Raw genomic sequence first — 18,225 nt, 5'->3', positions numbered from 1 at the left:
TGATGTTAGTGGAAGGTCCTCTCCTTCTCAAAAGAGACACAATGAAGAGCTCTTCATTGTTCTCTGGGGGTGAAGCTATGCCTGATGCCTGGAGCTGTGGCAGCTATCTTGTGATAAAGAAATAGGCCTCTGGAAGGAAACTATCCCCTGCTGAGTTTAGCACACACTTGAAAATAACCCTTGAACTGCTGAATCAATGGACCCAGGAACCTGTCCTAATAACATCTTGTTATTTGAGGTAATAAATGACCTTGCTTGAAGCTTTAAGGTGGACATTTTGGTTACGTGCAGCCAGAGTCTTCCTAATGGGTGAGCTTGAGTGACTGTGGCTGTTCTCTCTCAAGACCACGGCTTTGGGTGATGAACTGCAGGGTGCTGTCAGCTCGGTGGGGTGAAGGTTAGGGCTGGAGCGGGATTCCCTGGGACAGTAAACGGGCCACTGCTTCTCATCCTTTCCCTGGAAGCCTTCCATCCCTCCTGTTTCAAAACGGTGAACAAATATTCAAAGAGTGGCACTGCCCTCCCCGCCACCTACTTCCGGCTCCACACTGTATGTTTCTAAACAGGATTGTTTTGTCCCTACTATGGGGCTAAATCTGGTGCCAACTGTCCACTCCCTCCAGTCCTTCCCCAGATCACCTTACTCAAACTTTGTTATGCAAACTTACTCTGCTACTTGTCCCAATTTCTAAAACTGGGGCATCCAAAACAAAACTCTTCCACGCGGTAAAATTATAAACTGCTTAAGCCCAGCTGCAGATTTTGCATTTTCTGATGAAGACTTTTTAAAAGATGAGCCCATGACCTATTTTGGTCTTAGGGACTCAAAGCAGTCACCTGCTCCTGACGGAGGGGTCATGGCCCTCTTAGCTCAGTCTGCCCACACTTGGGGCCATAGCCTGTGGCTGCTCTAGCTGGGCATAGCTGTGAAAGCACTTGGGTGCTGGAGCCGCTGCCACTGCCCTCTCTTCATTGTCCAGGGTCACTGTTGTCATTGGGTCTCTAGCTGTGGGCTGGGACATCCTGGGGCAGTGTACCCAGGTCCTCTAGACTGCAGCTCCTGGAGGGCAGGGCCCAGGTCTGCTTCCCATGTGCCCCTCAGGGCCTACCACAGTACCCAGCACAGAGATGGCAATCACTCCCCCCATGCCCCTCAGCCCCTCCCTGACTACAGCTGCTGCTCGGGCAGGGGTTGGTCCCGAGACACAAGCTGAGCAGTCAGGGTCCTGGGAATTTTGAATTGTGGGGAACAGACTAAGCTAGGTCAGAGGCAGCCTCAGAGAGAGAAGGAACAGATCAAGACAGACTATGCAGCGCCCCAAAGCCTGGCTGAACTTCCTGCCCTTGGACTTCACCAGGATTCCCCTAGATCCTTCCAATACACTGTTTGCACATCTTTAAGTGGATCACAATTTCTTTTCACACAACAGTTCCCAACTACGCCAGACCCCCAGGGAGTATCTGTCCCATACGACCGACCGTTCTCTCATTTTGACAGCATCCTTCCCAGGGCCGGGCACACCCAGAGGGGCCACACAAAACGAAATGAATTAGAATTGCCTCCTATTTACTGAGACACATTTACCGAGACCTATGATATCTAATCACCTGGGATGCTCCTTAAAAATGCAGATCCCTAGGCCGTGGCTCCAGGAATTCTGGGTCAGTAGGTAGGGGCAGGGCCCAGGAAGCAGCATTTTAAGTAGGAAACAAGGGGCTTTTGGACCACAGATTAAGAAATGCTCATTTAATCTTCAAAGAAAGTTAGTTGTAAGCCAGTGTGGTTGCCAACCTCCAAGGTGTCCCCAGATGTCCTCTGCCTCTTGGTGTCCACACCCTTGTGTATTCCCCTCCCACACTGTGTGGCCAGGACGATTCTGTGGAGGCGACACTGGAATTTCCTAATCTAGGTCACAGAAGACACTACGGCCTCTGCCAGCTTAGCTGCCATGTTGTGAGGACACTCAGACAGCCCTGCGAGAGGCCCACTTGCAAAGGAACTAAGGTGCCCTGCCAACAGCCAGCACCAGCCTGCCAGCCACGTGAGCGCTCCATCTTGGAGGCAGATTCTCCAGCTCCGGAAATGCCTTCAGCCTTAGCTGACAGAGGCCCAGGAGTCAGAAACACCCAGTCAAGCCACTCCCAAATTCCTGACTCACAGAGATCGAAAGATAAGCATTTATTGCTTTAAGCCACTAAGTTTTGGCATTATTTATTATGTAGTAATAGACACCACATACAGGAAGATGCTGTTATGAACATGTCCATTTTATAGATAAAGAAACTGAGTCTCATTGAAGGGCCCTAGATTACCTGATAGTGGAGAATGAAACCCACGGCAGGCTAAGTTCAAAGCTAGTGCTTTTAACACCTACAACCTAAGGGGCTGGAGAAGATCACAGCCCATTAAGGAGATCAACTGTTTTATCCCTCTCATTGTGGCAGATGGGGAAACCTACCTGGATGAGGAGTCACCTTGGCCAAGGTCACTTGAGGTGGTGTTCCCTGCCCTGTCTCCACTGCTCATGGGTTTGGAGGGGTGGCTTCCGCTTCCTGGGTACCTGCAAAGGCAGTCCAGTTTCCAGAGCAACACACACCCTGTGCCTTGGCTATGGAGAGCCTGGCTTTCAGAATGATCTAGAATAGTCACCCCGGTGTTCATGGGTGTGGACAAAAAAAAGGGGCTCTATGGAAAGTAAACTCCCAGAGTGATCTGATCATAAATTCCTAACTGGGCAGGTCATGGTGGGTAGTTATGCCACAGACCTATAACTTCTGTAGCGAAAGGTTTTAAGCCAGCCCTGTCCGTTGTTCTTGTGCATCTAGATTAACACACCTTTGAAATGCCAGAAATAATATCCCTGGAAGGGGGCATTAACTCTCAAGAGAGCACACACAGTCTTGCTAACTATCCTGTAATCCAGTCCCCTCCTTGCTTTCTCCCACCTCCACGTATGTTCCTTCCTTAATTCCAAATGCATAAAAGAAGCTGCAAAACTGTTCTTCTGTGGGGCATTTGAGATCTTGCTCCCTGGCATGTCGTCAGTTTGGCTCAAATAAATCCTTACAAAAATGCTCTACAGGTTCAGACGTTTCTTAGGTCGATATGGGCCAATCAACCAAGCGAGGTCTGCTCTTTCATTCACCAGGAGGCAATAGGAGAGGGGGCTTCTGGTGCAATTCAGGAGCATAACTAGGAGGGAAAGAAGGGCAGGGGTGGGGAGCGAGGCCCAGAGGCCTGAGCATCAAGGCCTGTGTTGCTAAGGGGCCCTGCCACTCTGCTCTCGCCCACCATCTCCCGAGGCCGATGGAACCTCCTAACCTCCTGAAAGTGCAGCTCTAACCACTGCAACCACATGGCTCCCAGTGCCCTCAGGAGAAAGGCGTAGTTCCCACCAAATCCCATGGGGCTCCAGGATTGAGCCCTTGACCCTCTTCCTCCCTCTGGCCCCCCACCCCCAATGCTACCCTCCTTTAGACTTGTTTTCCCAGGTTCTTGTCCTTATCCCACATCTCCCTGCTATTCCTTCTGCCCTCCTCTTTTGCTTCTCTAACTCCTATTGTTTTTCAGGTTTCACAGGAGATGCACCCTCCTCCAAGAAGCCTTCCTGGACCTCATTACTGGTGCTCTCATGGTCTCCCACGTTTCCGCCATCGAAGCACTGAGCACATAGTAGGTACTCGATAAATATTTGTCACCTGGATGAATACTTGCCAAGTTGCCCCCAACTCGGCTCTCTGCTTTCTCCTGTCCCCTGCTCCGCACCTGCCTTCCCCGCCTTCTCATTCCTCTTCGGTCTCTCCACTCCTTGCACTCCTGTAGTCCCTAGTTCCAAATTCCACATTTCTGTGTTTTTGCTACATTTTCCACTTCAGATGGGCAGTGACTGCAGCAATGTCAACACCAAAGCCGACGGCCCAGAACGGAGCGTCAGTTCTCAGCCTGGGGGGTGACTGTGGAAGTAGGTTCTTAGGTGGTTTGTGTGTCAGATGAGGCTTTCCCCCCATCCCTGGGGGGCCACATCCTGGGGGTTTCTGACTTCTGACCTTCTCCAGAGCTTTGAACCGAGGTTCCAAATGGCCAGGCCCTGGTTTTACTTAATTTTGAATATTACAACCAGCTTATAAGGAAGGTACCATTGCTATCATTCCTCACTTTATAGCTTGGAAAACTGAGGCACAGAACCGTGTAGGCACTTCCCAAGGTCACAGGGTCAACAAGCAGAGCTGGGGTTGAAACCAGGTGGTCTAGCTCACGCCCTCCCCCCCCCCCCAGCTCTTGACTCCCATCCTTCTCTCCAACTCTGAGCAAAGGCTGGGCCTGCATGAAATGTCACCCTTAATGGCTAGTTTGGGACCTCCAGGGTAGATGGGGCCTCAGCGCCTACCTGTCGTTACCCTTCCTGCTCGATGGGGTGATCGGGCATCCCAGGGGCCTGTCCCGCTGGGTTTGGAGCAATTAGTCATCCTAACCAAGGGGGAGGTAATTAATCACTTAATTCCCACTGCAAGGACCTGTGGAAAAACTGGGGCAATCGGAAGGTTTCCAGACAGAGAGGAAAGATCTGTCTTGGGATGCCATGGCTCACGGGTGAGTAATATTAAATGCCACTTTGGGGAATCTCTTGACATTACTGGTTAAAAAAAACAAATCTGCCGCTTGATGCACAGACTCACCATCATGGGTTGGAAGAACCCATCCCCTGCTGACAGTAACAGTATGTACCACACAGGGTCTTCTGTAGCTTACATGCACGAGTACCCCTCATAATGACTTTCTGAGCTGGCTGCTGCAATACCCCCATTTTACAGATGGGGAAACTGAGGCCTTAGTTATACAGCTGGGGAAAGGGCAATATCGCACTCGTCACCAGGAGGCCCCTGGTCTCCTGTTGGGCATTTTCCCAACAGGAGGCCAGGGGCACCCACTACTCACACACCCACTGAGGTGGGCACAGCTCATAAACTGGTTGGTCTTAGGCCGTGGTGTGTGGCCACTGATGTGGAGGCAGGACGTGATCTTGGCTCCTTAGTACGAGGCCCCAGAATCTAACCTGCTTCCACTCTGCTGCACTGAGGGGAAAAATGCATTCCAGTCCTTCCATCTTCCTTTGCTGGAGCCCGCAGCACCACTGCCAACCGAGATGCCCACAGGACCGAGACAGGTGGCCCAGGTGAGGACCGAGGCAAATCACAGGCGTGTTCCTGGCATGTGTCCTGTCTCAAGGGCGCAGCCGCTCCTCAGCTGGCTATTGTTACGCTGGAAGGTGGGCCCAGTGTGGTGAGATCTTACGGTTTTCCAGAGAGGCCGGTAATGTGCCTCCATATTTTAATGGTAGCACACTAATTAAAATTCAGTTTCTAAAAATACCATTTTGTAAAACACCACTGAGGGTCAGATCTGACCCCGAGTTTGCACCCCAGCTCCAGAACAAAGCAAGCAGGACACCCAGACATTATTATACAATTCTGTATTGAGCGACGCATTTACAGAACGTGTTCCTTTTTTCTTTTTAATTTTAAACAAAGTTCATCAATCTCTCATAGAAATGGTTTTTGTGGGTTTCTGTTTTGTTTTTACCGTTATAGGACGTGACCCTGATAGTTGTTCATGGGTCCGCTAGCTTTAAGTACAACAGGATTTCTGTTTTCAAAAGACTATACTAAGTGCTTAATCAAATCCCGTCACACAAAAGCCAGAGTTAGTTCTGTAAGGATCGTGTAAGCCTGGATTTCAGTGGTGTGTGGGGTTTCAACAGTAAAAAGTGGTGTGTCCCCCCACAGTTGTCTTAATTGCGACAGGGCGGTGGTGGCTAAAAGGAGATGTTTCGTTTGTTCCAGATTTGATGACTCTGAAAATTGGTCACTGTTTCCTATTGTCAAAATATAAAAATACCTTCATCTGGATAAAAATGTATACAGTGGAAAACTCTTCAATGCATAGCCTGGGTGTATGGAAAAGGACGTTTTCCTGCAGGGTTTGTGTTGTTCTTCACTGATTGGTGTGGAGGCTGCAGCCTGGGCTGGGTGCATGAGAGTTGAGATTTCTGGAACGGCCCTCAATTGTCCCCTTCTGGTCACTGGGTTTCAGTAGCCTGGTTTCAAAATGCTTGCTGCCTCCTCGAAACCTCCATCAGCCATCTCTCCCCCTGGCATTGGATTGGCACCGACGATGGCCACCTTTTCATTGTCATTCTGGATGCAGCTGGGGAGTCACCCAATTCAGCCTTCCCACAGAGAGTTTAAAACACGAAAAGAACTAAAACCAGGAGAGATTCAACAACCAATATGGTGGCTGTTTCATTCAAATGGGGAATTCTCCTGCTAGAAACCATGATGACAAAGATGCTGGAGGAAGGCCTTCTCTGAGTTGGGGGGTTGAGTCTTTGCTCCCTAAAAGGTCACACGTTTGTAGGCAGGAGCACGGATTTGGAGACCGGGGTACGGTGGTCATACTGCAGTGAATTCAACCTTCTCACTTGTTCTGCATGGACTTAAGAGTTGCAGACGCCTTCCAGAAGCAGCACCAGGGTCCACTTGAGAGAGAAGAGGGTGAGTAGAGGAGTTGGGTTCTCTAGAGTGATGAATCTAGTTTTTGGATCTGGGTGCTTTGTGGGATGACCAATGCTGTTATTTTCTTCAAACATAAGGAGAGGAAGATGGTGGCCACACTCTTGCTCTGGAAAACCAGAGGGGAAACTTTCTGCACTGTGGCCATGATTCAGGTTGGGGAATGGGCTCACTCTGGCTCAGTGCCACTCTCCAATCCCCTGCCCCCATGCCTGGCTTTCCAAAGGATCTGGAAACACATCTTGCCTACAGATGGTCGAGATGGACGCCCGACCTGTGGGGCCCACAGGTTTCTGACTTGAGGGAGTGTAGGCAGTTTGTTTTGTACCATGTTACATCTCAGGTAGGACAGCTGGCCACAACCCACATCTCTACAACATTTACAATGGCACAGGGCATTCTGTGTTATCAAGGTTGCAAAACAGACCACCAGAATGAAACACATCCTCAACGGCATCGAGCTTTTCATTTAGAGTCTTTTGGACTTTCTCTTTTCAGCACGGTTTCTGGAGGGGCAGTAGCAATGCGCTGTGTCTCATAGACAGACATGGAAAAACAAAACAAAACCGTGGTTCAAAGGTTAGCTAAATTTTGGTCATGTCTTAGAGTGTTTTGTGATGGCTTTGAACTATTGTCTTCTTTTAATCTCATCTAGTGGCAAAAAACGACACAACTTCAGTGTATACTTCGCAACAGTTGTGACAGCATCCTGATTTTATAACTCTCTGTAATATCAAAACAGCATCGGCTGGGAATAAATTCCAAAGGATCCTTTATTAAAATATCTAAAAGAGGTCTATAAATATTTATTTATTTTTCTAAAAGAGTTTGAAGTTTCCACTTTGCTTATGCCCCTTCTAGACAGGCCAGGGTGGAGCAGAGGGTGCCAAAAAGGGGAGGCAGTGGCATCTGCCCCACCTGCTCACTCACAATTACAGAGCTAGGAGTACAACAAAAAACGTAAACGGCATAACATCGCTGTCCACGTTTTGATGGTTGAGTTCCTCCCTTCTGTATGACGCCCTGTCTGGGAGAGTGAGTGAGAGGGAGGGCGGCCCATCAGGGAGGCCCCTCGCCCCTGTGTCCTGCCTTCAGAATTCCCACTCCAGGGCCTCCTCCCGATTGGCAGCCCTCTCTAGCCGATAGATGATGCTGTTCAGGTTGGCCATCTTCTCATGCCGCCGCTGCAAGTTGGGGTTCACCTTGGTGCTGGGGTGCAAGGCCCCAGCCGTGTCGGCAGTGGGGCTGGCACTCGGCACTTTGGCAGGGGGGGCACCAGGTGGGGATGGGGAGATGGGCGCTGAGGACGAGGGCACAGGTGACACAGACATCATGAGGCCTGGTGAGGAGGCAGCCGAGGGCGAGTTCAGTGACACCTCCAGGCTGCAGCGTGAGGACTCCGAGGCCGACTTAAAACTCAGGGGGTCCGGGTGTAGCCGCTCTCCACCCCTGCTCTCCTGGGCGGGCTGCAGTGAAGGGCAGTCTGGGGTGGTCCTGCCTGGAAGAAGGGATCCTGGGGCCGCTTTTGGGAGTCCATCGTTACGTGGAGGGTTGGGATGCATCTCCTCGGGGGAACCTTGGCTGTTTTCCAGCTCCCCTGAGTCCTGGAGCTGGCTGTCCGCCTTTTCCTCAGCATCCTCTTCAGTCTCTTCCTGCTTAATCCTCACCTGCGCTGCGTCCTGGGCAGTCAGGGATGTGATGCTCTCCTCTTGGCCCTCCCGAAGCTCCAGTTCCTTCACAGTAGGCTTCTGGTCTTCAGCCTCTGAGTCGGGGCTCTGCGGGGTGGGGTCTGGCTGGGAATGGCCTGGTGGTAGGACGCCAGGACCCCCACTGGGGTCGAGGTCTGGTTCATCTTGGGTCCCCTCCACCAACATCTCCCGGCGCATCCGGGACCTGGGGCAGAAATGGCGGTGAGCGAGGGGCTGGACAGGGGGCCTGGCTAATCCTGGGCTCAATCCACGAGTGGCATTTTGACCCCACCCGCCTCCCAGGGGCCTCCCTAGGCATCGAGCTTCCTCACATGCAGTGTCTTAGCGAGTCCTCTTGACAACCCTTCCAGGTGGTTGCTGTTATTACCCTCACTTCCTACAGGAGGGAACAAGTCTCCGAGGTGCTGAGTGTTTTGTCCCAGGTCACAGAGCCAGTGAAGTGGCAGAGCCAGGACTTACACTCAGGACTGCTGGATTCCAAAGCTCAGGATCTAGACCTGCAGTGTCCAGTTCAGGAGCCACTGGCCACATATGCCTCTTGAGCATTTGAAATGTGGCTAGTTCGAATTGAGATGTGATGGGAGGGGAGAGTCCACACCAAATTTTGAAGACGTAATGCAGAAAATATGTAAAAGATCTCATCAATAACGTTTTTATATTGATTACATGTTGAAATTGTTATGTTTGTATATACTGGACTACATAAAATATACGACTACAATTAATTTCATCTGTTTCTTTTATTATTATTTTTTAATGTGGCTACTAGAAAATTCTAAATCACATATGTGATTGCATTATATTTCTGTTGGACAGCGCCGTTCTAGAGCATTTCTCAAAGCCAAACTCAGATCTAGTTTGAGACAACAACTCCCTGCTTCTGTCCTGGAGGGACTCGTACACATCAGCCCAGAAGGGAAACTGAGGCACAGAGAGTGACTTGTCCAGGTCACCACAGCACACAGAGGCAAAGCTGGGACCAGAGCCGGATACCCCAAATTCTAGTCCAGAACCCATTCTCTCTTCACTTCAACAGCCTCCCCTCTTGGGGAGGGAAACTTAGTCCCATACACTATGTTTTAGAGCAGGAAGCGCCAGGAATGGGTCTCAGCCCATTAATTATTTTCCTGATGGCAAACAAGGTCCAGAGAGGTCAGATGACCCATCCAAAGTCATAGAGTGACAGGGCTTCCTCAGCACCTCCACTGCTGGAGCCCTCTGCCCATTTATATTAATAATAAAGCATAATAAAGCACGTATTATTGATATATAATACTAACAATTGTAATTATAAACATTATAATGGACGCTTCTCACATACTGGGCCAACTGCCTTTTACAGATTATTTCATTTATTTTTCATAATAACCTCACGAGGGGATACTAGTCTCACTGCCATTGATAAACGAGACAAGACTCAGAGAGGCACAGGGGTTGCCCTAGTCACAGAGCCAGAAAGCAGTACACTTGGGCTCTGAACCGAGCAGTCTGGCTACACTTGCCTGGCCCCCTGCCCAGGTGGGGGCCGGGGACCCATCCCAGGATCTTGGGCCTCGAGGGACGGTGAGGGGTCATCTGGTTCACTCCCCTCTCTGTCCCCAGTCCCTCCACGAAGGTGGCCTTGCTCCCCTTCCCAGAACTCTGCTGTCTCCCTTAGTCCCCTCTAGAGGGAACAGCTGCTGGGACCAGGGGTGGCCCTAGTGGTTTCCAGAGGTGAGATTTGAGAGGGGTATAGGATGGCTCAATGCCTGAAGCGCCATCATTAGAACTTCCAAACTGTAGATCAAGTATAAATAGAGGCTAACAGCCAGTCATTCACACCATAGCACAAATTAGTCCTTGCAGTGCCTGATTCCCAAACCTATAGCAAGGCAAACCTGGTAATTTTCCCCCAAAAACATCCTGTTGTTCGCAATTCCCAGAGCTCACTGCAGTTTGTAATGATACATTCATATGAGCACGTGTTTGATAGAGGCCTTCCCTGCTGGACTGTGAGGGATGCTAAGGGCAAGAACTTTGCCGTGTTCTCTTCGGTGCCTGGCACAGAGTAGGTGCTTCATAAACAATCACCAAACGACATAATGTATTCTTCTGTAACTACGACTCTTTGAGAGTGATTGCTTTTGGGAGTGCAATTCTCTTTGCTCCTTGGTGCAAACTCCTATTCGTCCGTCCAAACCCAGCTCAAGTGCCACCTCTTCTGTTAGGTCTTCCCCAGGCAGAATTCCCTTTTGCCTCAGCCCCTATTCCTTCCTGCTTTACAGCATTTATTAGGCTGTAGGGAAATTATCTGGTTTGTAATTTTAAGCTCCCTAAGGACAGGGATGTCCTTTGAACCTTTGTATCCCCAGACCCTGGCTCACTGTACACATGGCAAATATTTGTTGAATGAATATGCTGGATAATAATGGAATGCTCAGTTCCTGTGAGAAACAAGAGGGGAGAGGATGTCCTTATGTCCCCCAGGGAGGGAAGGAGGACGTGAGGCTTTAAGGACCTATGTCATTTAACATTTGGCAGGCTCTGGGCCTGAGCCAGACAATAAACAAAATTTAACATTGTGTTTCTGCTTCAAGTTTTTCATTTGATCCTCGATTCAGCATTGTTGGCTAAGTATTAGGTTCCTTATCTGTAAAATAGGGATGAGACTCAGAGAGGTACAGTGACTCGCCCAAGAACACACAGCCAAGATGAACTCAGGTCTTTGTGATGCCCATGCCTGGCTGTGGAGAGAGGAGATTTCACCCTTCCAGTCTCCTCTTTCTCTCTTCCCTTGGATCAAGAGACCTTTTGTTTGCCCCTGGAACACATGCATGGACTCTCGTCTCTGGCACCATGTGGACACCAAACATTTCCTGCTCAGGACTCTTGACATGGGATGTCTCAGAGACAGTCCCTGAAATCCTATCAAACCTGCTCCCCAGGGTCTCGCTGGCCTCAGGAAGCCCCTCTGCAGTCTCCTCACGTCCTGCCCGACCCAGTCAACAACAAACTCCCAGGAAGCCCAGCCCACTGCAGGTCAGTGACTGAGACTGGTGCCTGGTGAGTGGGCGGAAGCAGCCACTCCCCACAGGGCTGCTGGAGGGCTTTCCTCTGGCCTCGGGAATGGGGGAGGCCAAGAGCCCGGAATCGGGGCTCCAACATGAGGCTCAGTGGGAAGTTAGAGTTCCTCAGGCCTGTGCCCCAAACACCATCACCTGTCCCTTACAGAGGCAGGCGCAGAGCAAGCTGGGGAAGTTGTAATAAAGATAGTGACAATAGAAACGTCAGCACCCGCCACATACTCTGTGCCAGGTATTTTACGTAAATATGTTAGCTCCTCGAATCCGCAGGACAACTCTGTGACGTAGATCCCAAGGTTCCCACTTTATAGGTTAGAAGACTGAGGCTCAGGGAAGTGAAGTGACTTGCCCCGGGTCTCACAGCTGGAAATGGTGGAGCTGGGATTTACAGCACGGTTTGCCTGTGTTCTAAATCCAAACGCCCATGCAATATGGTCTCCCCATCTCCCAGAGGCCATGCTGGGCTCCCTCCCGGCCCTGAGATGGGGAAGGGGGTCCAGCCGAGACCTTGCCCACCTCCCAGTGGGCCCGCCCGCCCCAGTAGGCCCACCTGTAGTTGTGGAACCAGTTGACTACGGTGTTGGTCTTGAGGTTGAGCTGAAAGGAGAGGAGCTCAATGGTCTGCTGGGAGGGGTAGGGCTCCAGCTGGTAGGCCTTCCTCAGCGCCTCCTTCTCCTCGGGGGCCAGTACCACGCGAGGCTTCTTGATCTGCAGGAGGCTCAGGTCCTGGGGCTGCAGGCAGGGGCTGGGGCACTCGGAGCGTGTAGCTGGAGACTCACTGTCAGAGCCGGTGCTGATAAGCCCGTACCTGCGCTTCAGGTAGGCTGGGGCGGGCAGGGGAGGCGGGGCTGAGAGGGGCCGACCGGGCCCATTGCTACGTCCACACCCCATCCCCAGCGGCAGCAGGAACACGGGGTGGGCACGCTGAAGGGGCTGAACCTCAGAGCCCTCCGTGCCCCGAAAGTGGGGGTCTGCTCCCTGTCTCATCCTTTTCTCTCTCCTGGCTCTCCTTCCACATCCTGCCAACCCCTCCGCTGAGACGCTTGCCTGCCCACACCTGCCTGAGAGTGAGGGTGCATGCTTCCCCCTTGAGGCTGGTCGCTGGCTAGCACCCAAAGTGTTAACATGCCGATGCTTAGCGGGGTGCCTCACAGAGAGGAGGTTCTCAAAACAGGGTGCTATCAGGCATCTCTGCGTGGACAGAATTGTCACTGAAATTCACTACAGTCGCGTAGGGAGCAGGGGCAGGACATTAATTTAAACAGTAATTGTATGATGGATCTCAATCTCAGTTTGTCAAAACGTGAAAAACAAAAAATGTTTTTTCAGAATGGAGGAGGTAAGGTATTAGGGTCTCATTTAATCCTCACAGCAACACTCTGAGGTAGATGCTACCACCTCTTAATTTCAGATGAAGAGAATGAGGCACAGAAAGGGGAAGAAACTTGCTAAAGGCCACACAGCCAGGAAGGGGCAGGCCGAGTTCTCGACTGCAAAGTCATCTGATGCCGACAGCTGAGCCTGGCCTTGGCCTAGGCCCACGTGCCCCCCACAGGCCGGCTCCACGCTGGGCTCTCCTCATGAACTGCCTGGCTGCTCCGGATGACGACTTTTCAACTCCTCGTATCTCATCCCCCAACTGGACCCTGAGCTTTTTGAGGTCAAGGATTCCCTTATGCACAGCATGGGACTGGGAGGGCACACAGGGGGTGCTCAGTGCCAGCTCGTTTCTTCAGGGATAAAAGATACTATTGGACGATGTAGGAAGCTGCAGTCTCCTCGTCCGCCTCCCCCAGGACTCTTGCTTGCCGGGTCACTTCTGTGCTTTGCTGTGCAGGGTCTGGGTAATGGGCAAAGCAGGATCTATCTATCTATTATCTATCTATCATCTATCTATCTATCTACCTACCTACCTACCTACCTATCTTATACAGTAGGGGCTTGATGCAGAGAATGGAGGGATCAGAGAGGGAGCGTTTTGGGGAATGTGCAGTGGGGTTGGTAAAAGACTTTAGTAAAGTAGTTATGGGTGTGAGGAAGGATGCTGAGAGAGATGAGGGTCGGGCATTTTCATGGGAGAAACAGTAAATATTTGAATGGTTTCGATTCTATTCTGTGGGATTACTATTCCTTGCACCCCTCACCAGGCTGAGATGGGACCCCTGGGGCCCTGGGTTTATCGGGGTTACAACTAGATCTGGTTCCAGTGGGAAAACCCGAGGGCAGACCCGGAGGACCCACGGCTCACCTTTCTTCTCCAGCTTCTTCATGTCCCGCAGCCTCTCCACATTATGGGGGTCACTGAGCCACAGCTGCATGCGCACAAAGGGCTCCCGCCCCTTTAGGCTCAGCTTGTGCCAGGGTTTTGGCCGGGACAGCAGGTCAGACACGGAGCCCTGAGTCAGGCCCAGGATACTCTCCCCGAACAGCCGCTGCCCTGGGGACAGGGGAGGAGTGCCACTGGTTACCCCGGGCAGGGCCGAGGTATTCTCAGGGGAGACAGGAAATGGGAGAGTCAGGGGAGAAGCCGGGATGTCTCCACGAACAGACATGGGGGAACCCACACCCACTGTGGATCTCGAGAGGACCTTTCTGCAAAATAGGAGACTGTGGGGGAGACCAGAAGCTGCCAACAACGCTTTCATCATTTAGACGTTCGTCACTCCTAGGGGACCTCTGCAATTGTCTGTAAGCTGACCCCGGATCACCTTGTTAGGGAATAATTTGACAGATTCTATCAAAATGTCAATGCTCATATCCTCTGGTTCAGCAATTCCACTGGGATTTATCCTCCAGTTGCACTTGCCCAAGGGCACGAGGATGCATCCGGATGTAGTTTCAGAGGTGGCAGAAAATTGGAAACAACTGAAATGCCCATCAGTTGGGTGAACAATGTAGGGCATCCACGGCCTGAAACACTTTGCAACAGTGAAAAAGAATGTAGGCGGTCGAATCATTCTACTGTGGAAGGGTGTCCACAAAACAGTGTTCATTTTTCAAAAGCAAGTTGTAGGACAGTGTATGTATGTGTGTCATTTCATCCATATAGAAAAGAGAAAAAAAGAAACTAGTGTATTCTTGCATGTGTTCAGAAAATGTCAAAGATACATAAAAACTGGACTGGAGGCTGGGGGGGTCGTTTATTTACTTTGTAACTTATTATAACTCTCTAGAACCCCGCTCAGAGTTAGATGCCTCCTAGCGGGTCCTGGGAGCCCCAGGGATGACTGACACCTTCAGGCTGGACCCCAGCGCCTCGGGTCTCACTGTGGGCACTTTCCTAGGTGAGCAGGAGCCAGCCAGGGTGGAGGCAGCCCCCCCAGCTCCCACCACCCCGTACCTAGGTTATTGTCGGTGAGGACCTCTTTGACCCTCTTGGTGATGGAGTACGTGTCCAGTTCAGGGGACATGGCCACAATCTCCTGGATGCCGCCTGTGGCCTGGCTGCCTGAGTACATCTTTCCACTCAACGAGGAGCCGGAGCGGCCTTCTGGCTGCTGGTTCTCCTTGCTGCTCTCCAACGCCAGGCTCAAGGGCTCCTGGGAGCTCTTCTCGGGCTCCGTGGGGCTAGGGGGTGGGGATGGCGAGGACCTTGGTTCGGTGGGACTGGCTGCGGGCCACAGAGAGACACAGAAGGCAGTTACTACAACCTGGCATAGACACACACGGTTTGGACAGGCTTGTTTTCTTACATAGAGCCAGGAGTTGGCAACAACCCATTTTGCAACCACCATAGTAATATCTCAGGCAGGCACAGACAGTCCTGGATGGGAAAACTAGCAGATGAAAGTTTACATAGTCGCAAAGTACATCCCCACAAGATTCTTATTAGTTACAAAGGAAAAAATAGTAACTTTCCAGTCTGAGATAACTGGCAGCCACCACCTTAAGCAAGTGATCAAAATTAATGCCACCAATCACGGGGCAATTCAACAACTGGTGCCTCCTGATACGAGGTTCCCAGGACACAGCATCACTTGTGTGATATGACGGCCAAAAGTGCACGGCCTGAATGACACCACGAGGAAGCATCAAAGCCGACCCCAGACCGTCTATAAAATAACTGGCTTCACTGTCATTTCTTGCTTGTGCCAGATCTCTCCCTTCGCAGATGATAACGACGACAATATTTAATAAAGCTTACTTTGACTGAGCACTTACTACATGCCCAGGGTAGTGTTACATATTTTATGTCCATGATCTGAAGTCACTAAAACAAACACATCTAGGAGAAGGTACTATTGTCACCCCATTTTATAGATGAGGAAACTGAGGCTCAGAGAGGTTAAAAAACGTGTACCCAAGGTCATACAGTGACGCGTGGCAAAATCAGGACAAGAGCTCAGGTCTGCTTACACCCCACCCTGTCCTTTCGTCCACCGATTACGAGCCGCGGGAAGGCACAGACCGCATGGGTGAGTCTTTGGAGCTTGAGGGGTTGGGGGAGGAGCAGGAGGCACTGGGCCGACATCTGTTGAGTGAAAATTTCAGCCAGGACCCGATTACCCTGAAAGTTGCAGAGTGAAGCCTGAAACTTCTGAGTCGTACATCACAGCCCCGTGTGGCTGCCAGCCCATGTCTGGGGTTTCGAGGATGCTAAGGTCCCACCTGACCCCACATTGGCTGATCCTGGATATCTAGGTGGCATCCGTGTGATGCTGGAGCTGACATGGACACATCCGCGGTCACTGTCACCAGTAGAGACGCAAAGCTGGTGGGAAAGGGCCCGCCTGGGAAAACAAGTGGCTGGTTCAAGTGACCACAGGTTGCCGGCAGGCTCAGCTGGAGGAGAATGGGCAGGTGTCTGGGGACATCGGCCCTCGGAAAACCACCTCTCCACATCTCCACTGAAAGGGCCAGATTTCCAGCCACAGAGGCAATGGGATGAGAGATGGAGATGTACCCAGATGTGGACCAACCCCACTGCTCCACCCCCACAGAAGGCGGGCCTCTTCTGACTCCTCTTCCAGGACTGCTTCTGACAAAATTACTGAAGGATTCAGAAACCAACTCTACCAGGAGAAACACACTAACCATAAAGGGCCGGGAGGTCGAACATGAACAGTCAGGTGGGGGTTGGAGTGAGGGCTGCTGGACACGGGTGTGGGCAGGAAGCAGAAGAGAGAGAAGGGTGAGCAACTGATGTCGGTTTGCCTTGGGTTTTCCTGGTTTCAGCACAGAAAGTCCCATGCCCTGGGCAAATGGGTCAGTAGGTCATGATACAGACAGGGAGGGAGAGATGGAAGGAGAGATGGAGAGACAGAGCGAGCAGAGGTAGAAGACGATGGGGAGGGAGGCGCAGAGTGAGAGAGACAGAGAGGGATGGAAAAGGGAAGCGAGAGAGAGAGAAATGGGACAAAGAAACACTAAGAAAGCCAAGGTGGAGGAGACCCTGATGGGGGCAGAGACGGGTGGGAGACAGAGCAACCGTGTGTGGGGAGCGCGGCTTCCTCAACTGCTGGAGAATTCTGAGAAGTGCCTGGAATACTGATCAACCACTGTGGGCGGCGCTGACAAGGCTGGTTAATTAACTGGGCTCCATGGCAGACAGCTGGCGCGGTGGGGAGGGCATGCTTTTAACCCTCCCCCAGCATCCAGCTCACCCCCAATGCCCCGGAGGTCAGGGGCTCCAGCGCTAGTCCCTGCCCGGTGGCCAGTGTGGAGGGGCCATGGTCTAAAGGGGGGCTGGACAGGTCCAGACTCACCCACACAGCCAGACAACATGGGATCTTGTCAGCAGTGGATCCTTCTCCTGCCTTAGGTTGTGGACGAGCAGTGGCTGCGGGGGCTTTGGTTGAATCAGCCACCACCTGCCCCATGGGGGCAGCAGCTACCACTCACATCTCTGCTTCCATAAACCTGGGCCCCTGGCTTCCGGGCCTGCAGGTGCGCGGGGGACAAGGTGTCCACTCTCACCTGCATTCATCTCCCTTCCCAAACCGCACGATCCTGCCTCCCAAACTTGGTCGGTACTGTTTTTTCTACCACGAACATTCTTGACCTTTGCCTAACCCTATCCTACCTCAAATTCTCCCACAACAAAGAAATTAAACAAACACCCTCCTCCCCCAAACAATTAGACATCAGGGAAGTCAAATCAGAGCTACAATGAGATACCATTTCTTACCCACTAGGATGGCTACAGTCAAAAACAGAGAATAGCAAGTGTAGCCAAGGATATGGAGAAACAGGAACCCTTCCACGTCGCTACTGGGAATGCAAAATGCTGCAATTACTAAGCAAAACAGTTTGGAAATTCCTCAGTAAGTTAAATACAGAGTTACTAAATGACCCAGCAATTCCACTGCACATGCAGAGCCAAAGGAATTGAGAACAGGTGTTCAAAAACATGTACACGAACGTTCATAGCAGCATTGGTCACCATAGCCAGAAGGTAGTTTATCTATACAACGGAATATTATTCAGCCACGAAAAGAGTGGAACTCTGATACCTGCTACAACATGGAAGAATCTTGAAAACATGATGCTGAGTGAAAGAAGTCAGACCCAAAGGCCACCTAGTATGATTCCATTGACACGAAATGCCCAGAACAGGTAAATCCACAGAGACAGAAAGCAGACTGGTGGTTGCCAGGGGCTGGGAGGAGAGGGGAAAGTGGCAGTGACTGTTAAATGGGTGTGGGGTTTCCCTGTGGGGTGATAAAAATGTCCTGGCACTAGACAGAGGTGATGGCTGTACAACACTGTGAATGTGCCAAATGCCACTGGCACCTTAAAATATGGCCAAAGTGGTAAATTTTATGGTATGTGAATTGTACCACAGGAAAAAAAAAAGTCAGCTAATTAAAGTACAACACAACAACAAAAGGGTGGGGACCCTTTTGCGAGTCTGGGTTCTTCGGAGGGCACCCTGGGAAAGCAGG

At 51.2% G+C, this 18,225-nt stretch overlaps 1 protein-coding gene across 3 annotated transcripts in view; it reads right to left on the bottom strand.

Annotated features, from left to right (window-relative positions):
* Nucleotides 1–5,046: 5,046 nt before the first annotated feature.
* The window catches only part of CUX2 (cut like homeobox 2), a 233,195-nt gene continuing 220,016 nt past the window's right edge, over nt 5,047–18,225 (bottom strand). For all 3 annotated transcript variants that reach the window (XM_033098369.1, XM_033098370.1, XM_033098371.1), the window contains 4 exons: nt 14,682–14,951; nt 13,590–13,778; nt 11,892–12,165; nt 5,047–8,463 (listed from right to left, as the gene is read on the bottom strand). In XM_033098369.1, the coding sequence (XP_032954260.1) occupies nt 7,662–8,463; nt 11,892–12,165; nt 13,590–13,778; nt 14,682–14,951 (1,535 nt within the window). In that variant the 3' untranslated portion in view covers nt 5,047–7,661. The remainder of the gene's footprint in view (nt 8,464–11,891; nt 12,166–13,589; nt 13,779–14,681; nt 14,952–18,225) is intronic.

The sequence above is a fragment of the Rhinolophus ferrumequinum genome, chromosome 25, assembly GCF_004115265.2.
Source record: "Rhinolophus ferrumequinum isolate MPI-CBG mRhiFer1 chromosome 25, mRhiFer1_v1.p, whole genome shotgun sequence".
In the NCBI taxonomy this organism is placed as follows: domain Eukaryota; kingdom Metazoa; phylum Chordata; class Mammalia; order Chiroptera; family Rhinolophidae; genus Rhinolophus; species Rhinolophus ferrumequinum.
This window is presented reverse-complemented; position numbering and strand designations above follow the sequence as displayed.